The sequence below is a fragment of the Polypterus senegalus genome, chromosome 8 (assembly GCF_016835505.1).
Source record: "Polypterus senegalus isolate Bchr_013 chromosome 8, ASM1683550v1, whole genome shotgun sequence".
Taxonomy (NCBI): Eukaryota; Metazoa; Chordata; class Cladistia; order Polypteriformes; family Polypteridae; genus Polypterus; species Polypterus senegalus.
Window position 1 is genome coordinate 118,383,568 of NC_053161.1, and position 8,682 is coordinate 118,392,249.

Here is an 8,682-nt window from a genome sequence, read left to right on the forward strand (position 1 = left end):
GCACCTCATCCTCAGAATATTACTGCAAAACTTGTTTCAATTGCTGTCCATTCTTGAAACAGCAGCAGCTTTTAAGTCTAGAGCAGCTGCCAGCTGGTTTTACATTCTAGGCAGGAAAGCCCAACTCAGTGTGACCATATCATAGTAATCTAGACTTCTTCACCTTCACAATTTAGTTATTGCACTATTGTTATGTTGTCCATCTGAACCTCTGCATCTAATCTTTTTTCCATGCCCTAACCGCTTGTTCTTTAAACAAAAAAACAACAACATTATTTTGGGATATTATTTTGGGACAGAGTTCCTGGTAGTTTGTGTGAGGTTTGCGCTCCAGCCTCACGAAAGAAGTATGTGTGGAAACTTACCATGTCACCCTGTCCACACACTGATGTAAACATTTAAAGTTTGGAACCGCTCTCAGTTTTCCCAATATTTCTCTGTAGAACTGAGTATTAAAGTACACCACCGCTTTTCTGGCAGATTTATAGACAGTTCATGTAAATCAACAGTTAGTGTGGTAAAACCCATTTGTTATTAGTAGGCTAAATGGGATTTCGTAAATAGAGTAGAATAACTATGCAGTATGACAATGTTCACATATCAGGTGGTAAAAGTTTCCATTGTTCCAAGGAGTAATTAATCCTTTGTCTAGCTTGCAAATTGAGGCAGGGAGTTAACCAGCTGTGGTCAGGGTTGCTTAAAAAAATTAGAGAGCGAGTGGAGAATGGGAAGGTGAATTGCCTGAAGATTTAATAGATTGCTTAATTATTTTCATAAAAAAATTGTTAAATACAGATAGTAATCCCAATACTTGTAGCCTTTGTACAGTGACAATTTTCATAAATTTTGGCTCTGTACTATACCACAATGGATTTGAAATAAAGAAATCATTAAGAAATGTAGACTTTCAGTTATAATTTTAAGGGGTTTACCAAAAATATTGTATGAGCTGTTTAGGAATGACAGTCATTTTTCTGCATAGCCCCCATTTCCAAAGGCTCAAAAGTATTTGGACAAAGTAACATAATCATAAATATGATTATTTTCAATATTTGGCTGAATATCCTTTACAGACAATGACTGCCTGAAGTCTGGAACCTATGGTCATACTCAAGTGCTGTGTTTCCACCCTAGTGATACTTTGCCAGGCCTTTACTACAGCTGTCTTCAGTTGCTGCTTGTTCATTGGTCTTTCTGCCATAAGTTTTGTCTTCAGTAAGTAAAATAAATGTGCATTTGGGTTGAGGTCATTTGATTGACCTGGGGCCTCATGTCTAAACGGTGCGTACGCAAAGAAATGTTGCGTAAGAACTTTTCCACGTTCAAATCGCGAAGTATAAAACCTACACTTGGCGTAAAGCCACGCACTTTTACACGGTACCTCATGCCTTGTTGTACGCAAGTTCTCCGCTCGGTTTTGCAGACTGCCGGCACCCAGCGTCAAAGCAGTGCTACTGTTCCTGTGTGGCTTTATAAATACACTGAAACTAACCGCATATTGTTTATTATTGTAACACATCTGATTATAATTAACTTGTAACAATATAACGGTCCAGGGAATAGCCATAGTATTCCAAATACCATAACTGCTTTAGCGTTGTTACTCTCACTGCACCTTCTTCTTTCAGCTGCTCCCGTTAGGAGTTGCCACAGCGGATCATCTTTTTCCATATTACTCTCACTGCAGCACTCGGAGTATTTATATCACTGTATCTGAGTGTGAATCACAGCAGCAGCTGTTCGGAAAGAGAATTATCGGTATACAGCATCAGGCACACGCTACCTCAGCCACGGCAAAACGTTTCAAAGACTTTCCTGTACGGACCTCGCGGTTCAGAAACAGTTTCATCCCAAGAACTATAAACGCACTCAATCACTGCTCCTTGTAGAACTGTTTGTACTTATAAGTACAATTACCTCACTGTAAACTTGTACTACAGTTATAATATTGCACAACCTGAGCCACTTTATAAAGTGCGTATTTACATATGATGACAATATCATTTTTAAGATGAAATGCAGCAAAATATGTTTATTATATTATACAGGTAAAACTAACTTCATTTAAATAATCTATATTCTTCACTGGGACTGGCGTGAAGGATAGAATAATTAAACATGTACTACGAAGATATTTCAATGTTCCTTAAACTTTTTCAAGAATCAGCGCTCCAAGTTTACAGATGGCTTAACATCTATTACAGAGCTGATTGTGTGGCAATCGGTTACTTGGAGAAAGAAAAGCAAGAACTGCATGGGCGGCCACGCCAATACATATTGAATATAAAACAGAAAGAGAAAATAACGACACAGCTAAAAATGCAGCGGCAAATTTCGACAAAAGTTAAATGCTTGTGTCATGAACACGAGGCGGCTAGTGTCTGCAACGGACGTGGCCATCCGCCGTGCATAAGCTACCTCACTGACATTGGCGGGCGAAGGAGCCACCGATTCTTTTTCTGCCCAGTGCTACCACAAACCTAGAGCCGCTCCTGACTGCTGCAATAAATAATTTCATCGATGGTCGTGCACAATCGCTGCGCTGTAAAACCCATGTGTAATAACGTGCTTTAACTCTTAATGATATCACGTATACATCTCAGTATTTTAGTTATTCAGAGAGGTGTAATATCACGAATGTAATGGATTCTGTGTACAGTCGGAGAAAGAGAGCCGGTTTAAGAAGCCAGTAGTGATTCACACACATAGATCACATAGAAGATCAAATACAAAACAAAGCATTTAACGTGCTACTTTAATCACAATGTGATTTGAGAAACTGTTTAAGTAAATGATTTTAAGATGACGTTTATGATGTTCTACTTTAATGACAAAATAAACTACGTGATTAAAGTGGAAATTTTGAGATTGAAGCTGACATTTCGTGCTTTTTTTCCTCATTGTGCCTTTTTTTCTCTGTACCCTAATAAGCTTTCATATGACACTCAGACAGTGGGCTACAACTCGGCTTTTCACGGCGACTTTGATATGTGACTTCTTTTTTATTTCCGGCACTGTGCGATTTTGTGAATGTGAGCTTTTGAGTTTCTCCAGCACGCTATGTCACTCGATCAACTTCCTTTTGTTGATTATACCACGGTTTATTTGAACAAAAAGTATGTTTTTCCTTTGCCTCCACTTGGTATTCGCTGAAATTCTTATATTTTCCTCCGTGCTTTTCCCATTGTCTTTTCACAGAAGGCTGAGTTTAAGGGCGATATATATGCATTTGCATATTCAAAGAGGCGTAATTCTGGGAGGAGTTGGGGCGTTACATAAAGCGCGTGCATGAGCGTTAGTTTTCACGCTGATCGGGATTTATGTAGCGGAAGAACGTGGAAGTTGGAGTACGCACAGATTCCTGCATCTGGATTTTTCTGTGCGTAAGCACATTTCGGCTTTTGTGCTTACGCCATGTTATAGTGCGAGTTCTACGCACGGCGTTATACATGAGGCCCCTGGTCATTGAGGAATATTCAACTACTTTGCATTGAAAAGCACTTGATTTGCTTTCACAGTATGTTTTGTCCAATTGTCCATCTGTACTGTGAAGTGTTGTCCTACAAGTTTTGCAGCATTTGGCTGAATATGAGCAGACAGTATAGCCCTCTACACTTCAGAATTCATTTGCTACTTCTGCCAGCAGTCATATCATCAATAAACACTAGTGACTGACTTCCATTCACAGCATTGCATGTTCATGGCATAAAACTGCCTCAACCATTTTTCACAGATGATGTGCTATTCATTGGGTCAATGAGTTGGTTTTTCACTCCACCATACTGTTCTCCTTCCAACATTCTGGCATATGCTGATTTTAAGTTTCCTTAGTCCAAAGAAAATTGTTCCAGAACTGGACAGGCTGTTTGTTTGGCAAAGTCTAATCCGTCCTTCATATGCTTAAGGTTTACCAGTGGTTTGCACCATGTGGTAAACACTCTGTCTTTACTTTGACTGTAGACTTTGGCAATAATAGGTCTGTCTTCCAGAGTATGTTTTTGGTTTAGCTAAATGTTGTGAAGGGGTTCTTCTTCACCAAGAAAAGAATTCTGCAAATATTAGATAACAATGTCTTCTGTGGTTTTCCAAACCTTCTGGTGTTGCTGAATTCACCAATGTGTTCCTTCTTTTTAAGGATGTACCAAATCGACTGTGTGGAAGGCCAGCCCCAGGACACTGATAGACAGACACCAGAATGTCCAAAACATACACTTTTAATTTTCTTCCCAGCACCATAATGCCTAATCACCAACAACTGTCTCTCTTTCTTCTTCTTACTTTTTCTTTCTTTCTCTTCCTCTGACCTCCACTCCCCTTCTCACAAGCTCTGCCTCTTTCCTCTCAACACTGGCTCTTCTACTGGAGGGAGGCAGGCCCTTTTATAATGACCCGGATGGGCTCCAGGTGCTCTGTCTGACGACACTTCCTGGTATGGCGGAAGTGTCAGGAGAGCATCTGGAAGCACTCCGGGTGCCCCTGGGATTTCTTCCAGCAGCACTTCCTGGCGTGGCGGAAGTGCTGCCATCCAGGGTTCCATAACCGTCCAGGCGCCCCCTGGCGGTTGCCACGTCCTCCCACAGGGATGAGCTTCACAGCTCCCTTCCACTGGCCCCCAAGCAGACCCGGGCGGCTGCCCTCTCGTGGCCCAGGGGAGGTATCAACCCTCTTATGGACCATTCAGGCGTCCCTATCTGGCACAGCTGATTTGACCACTCCTCATGTTTCTGCTGTCTCTCTCTAAAGGGACTGTTTTTTACTTGCATGGACAGCTCTTGGGACTTCATATTGAGAGTTCACAGTGATAGCTTCCAAATGCAATTTCCACACCTGGAATCAATTCCAGACCTTTTACCTGCTTAATAATAAATTAAATAATAAGGGAACAGCTAAAACCTGGCTATGGAACAGCTTCTCAGTAAAATGTCAAATACTTTTGAGCTCTGGAAATGTTTTGTATGCAGAAAATGTCTGTCATTCCTAAATGGCTCATATAATATTTTGGAAAACCTTTAAATTAAAGCTGAAAGTCTACACTTCAATAAAATAATGATTGCTTAATTTCAAATTCACTGTGGATGATTAAATAATAAAGATAAAAATAGCAAATAATAAAACAAAGAGCAAACTAGTTCTGCACCACTACACCAAACTAATCAGGGTTTAGCTGGCATTTATAAATTGGGGTGGCTCACCCTCTTGCTCGACATAAAAAACAGTATCATAAGCACCAAAACTCTCCTTTTCACCTTCCAGACTTTCTGCAATCTTATTTTGGCTAAACTACATCCTTGCCTTTTAAGCAAATACCTTAATCCACTTCCCAATTTAAGGCTCTAGAGCCAAGTGGAAAATCACATTTAAAACTGCAGTATATTTATATGTGAATTGCATATTAAATAGAGAAAATATTAATGAGGAGCATTTATCAATAATGGACATCTGTCAATATACACATTTTTCCAGCACTCATTTGTCAGGTTTCCTTTTCTTTTGTCTTATTCCTAAAACTATCTTGGGGTTCTTTCCCTTAAATACCACTAAACTTTTATGAGTAGGGAGATCCAAAACTACTATACCTCAAGCTGTGTATAAGACTGGGCAATATGTCAAATTTTCAATAGTGATCTGCGTTTTAAGAAAAATCAATATGCAAAAACTTGTAGCATGATGTTCAGCACTTTCATTTGATTAGCCAAAACTACTTTTGAAATATAAATAAAATCCACAAAATCTCCACCAATGTTTGTAGGCATGCTTACATCAACTCTGCCCTTGTCATCTGGCAGTGGTGAGTATGAGGAGAAAAAAAAAATTGAACAAGGATCAACACAGGAAAGGTTTAGAACAGGTAGGGCTAGGCCTGCTGTTTGCAAATGGTTTAGTTTAAACCAGGTTGGCAGCTCAAGCAACACAACATTTAAACAACAACAACATTTATTTATATAGCAGATAAAAGAGGTCATTAAGTAGCAGGGAGCACCTGCAAAATGCCACTTAGCTTCCCCAGGTAAGAAGTTCCCTGCTAAGTAAAGTGACATAAAGTGTTTGCTGTTCCGCTACATACAATAAGAGTGTACAAGCAACAGGGGGAACAGAGCTGCAGTGACTTTCCCACATTGCATTGCAGTCTTATTTCCTTAACTTGCATTCTAAAAATACTCTCACTTTGTCAATGGTCAGACGATAGTGTTGATCAGCAAATTTCGCCAAAGCATTATTCTCACCTCATTTGTTGTCTTAGCACTTGCGTGCTAAGTTGAATTGTTTACTGATAATTCGGCCGGTTTAGGAGAATTTTTTTTTTTTTTTTTAAAAGAGCAGGGGCCATAATGCTTTGTGAGACCAGTGCTATTTACTTCAGAGCTGCAACTGCCAAAACTGTTTGGACTGGCACCCGGGTATTTAATGCTGATCATTTGCATTATAGACTCTGTGAGACGAGTTATCTGTGCTTGTAGCCAAATATGCAGGTCAATCTTCGAGTTTCACATCAAGAGAGAAGGAGGTGTGTGCCCAACGCATGCATAATAATTAGCCATATGGCATGGCAAGAAAATTACCTTGAAGGAGCCTCATGAACCAAAACCCCCAAAACAGGAGATTACATGTAATAATAACTAAAGCTTTATTACTATTTACAAGATGTTTCTACCATTTTAATTGAATAAAAATTGCAAAGCATCAGCACAAACAGGTCAGACAGCCTTCAGAGCAACTTCAAAAAACAGAATGAGCCAGCAGTTTCAATCATGACATGCCAGTTTGAATTTTTCTGCCTTTAAAAGACACCTATTTTTTCTGACTTAATTTAGATTTGGTCACTTCTGCTTTGTTTTGATGAAATATATGATTAAGCGTCTCTGACTGTTTTCTTTATTCTTTGATCTCACAGAGGCACGGTGGTGCAGTGATTGACACTGCTTTCGCACAGCTCAGGTCACCTTTTTGGCCACAATAATGAAACACATGCAGCATAAATAATAAGTTGTCTCTGCTTATGTATTATAATAAACAGTACTGATTTTAAAATATTAATTGTGTTAATTGCATATATCCAAAGTGCTTGGCTAGACCACTTCAGGTGCAGCTGACATCTTAGAATTACCAGCCGTCAACAGGGTTTGTGATCAACTTTGAAGATAATTTTAATCGGGCTTAACATTTTCAAATACTAGACAGTAAAACTATCCGACTGAGAAATGTTACAAGCCATTAAGCAAATAAAAGTGGTTATCACAACCAAGATGCTAGAACCATAACTCAAGTTGATAAATGGAATGCTATAAGACATTAATCAGAGTTTGTTCAAGGATTTTCAGCAATGTGCAGGTCGATCTTCAAGTGCCACATCAGTATAAGAGAAGGAGGTACATGCCCTATGCATGCAGAATAATTAGCTATGTGCAAATAAACAAACTTTGAAGGAGCCTGAAATCACACCTACCCAAACACAGGAGACTCTCTGAAATAAAAATAATGAAAGGAATACTTTAGCTGCTTTTTTTCACTCATTTTATTGAATTAAATGAAAAGTGGGATATGTTAAAGTATTTGCAAACTCATTTTAACTTGTTTTGTTAATTTCCCCAAATAAGTTGTAACTGTAAATTACAATAACATTTTCCTAAAAATGACACTGTTTTAGCTTGCTGTTAAAGCTGTATTTACTATTTATTGTACTTCAAATGTCAACAAAATATGCATTTTGGTTAGGGTTGTTTCCACGGAACCACATTTCTTACAGAAATAAATGTAGTTACCGGCACATATACAAAGCACAAAAAAAGAAGTACTGAAGCAATATGCTCACCTTATGTGTTACAATGGTAACTCGAGGGTTGTCTAGATTTAGCCAGGAAGGAATCTGTCCATTGGTCACAATGAAGATATGCCTCACCCAAGGTGCATGTCTTTCCACAGATCTCAAAGAATAGCGCAGTTCTTCATTATCTTCAAATCGGCTTGCAGAAATATCCTCATCCTGCTTGGACTTTTGGAGAAGAGGGAAGCTGGTGATGAATGTACATATGTAAAATCTACTTTAATAGAGTCATTCTTCCCACCGATGAAACCTGGAATATCTTTAACAATAACTGTTCTGAGTTTGTTATTTTTCACACATTCCACCCAAAAGTGCTAATTCAATTCTCTTAAACATTTTAAAGATGTTTTCATGGGTTTTCTAATGGTGGTTATGCACTGCTGTAAGGCAGAGGCCACATACCTACAGAAAACCATAACATCAAAAATAATAAAAAAAATGTATACTCTATGTTCAGTGTGTGTGTGTGTGTATATATATATATATATATATATATATATATATATATATATATATATATATATATACACACACACACATTATATATATATATATATACACACATATACACACACACATATATATATACACATATACACACAAACACACATATCTATTTAAATAAAAATGCGAATGTTCGTTTGTTTAAAATCTTAAATCTCTTCGCCGATTACTTTGAAAATTTAGACACAACGTTGCATTCGAATACGCGCGTGTTTTTATATACCTACTATTATATAGATGTCACACCTGTGACAGGTAAAAACATGCTTTTTTGAAAAACAGCGCCATCTGTTGGACATAAAAGCAACACACGCTATACTAAATAATGCCTCGCAGAAGATCAAACTTAGGTTGTC

General features: G+C 38.3%; 1 protein-coding gene across 1 annotated transcript in view; it reads right to left on the reverse strand.

The window, feature by feature from the left end:
- Positions 1–8,682, reverse strand: part of gnptab (N-acetylglucosamine-1-phosphate transferase subunits alpha and beta) — a 148,337-nt gene that overhangs the window by 69,821 nt on the left and 69,834 nt on the right. The window contains exon 9 of the mRNA XM_039762176.1: positions 7,811–7,990. Within this exon, the coding sequence (XP_039618110.1) occupies positions 7,811–7,990 (180 nt within the window). The remainder of the gene's footprint in view (positions 1–7,810; positions 7,991–8,682) is intronic.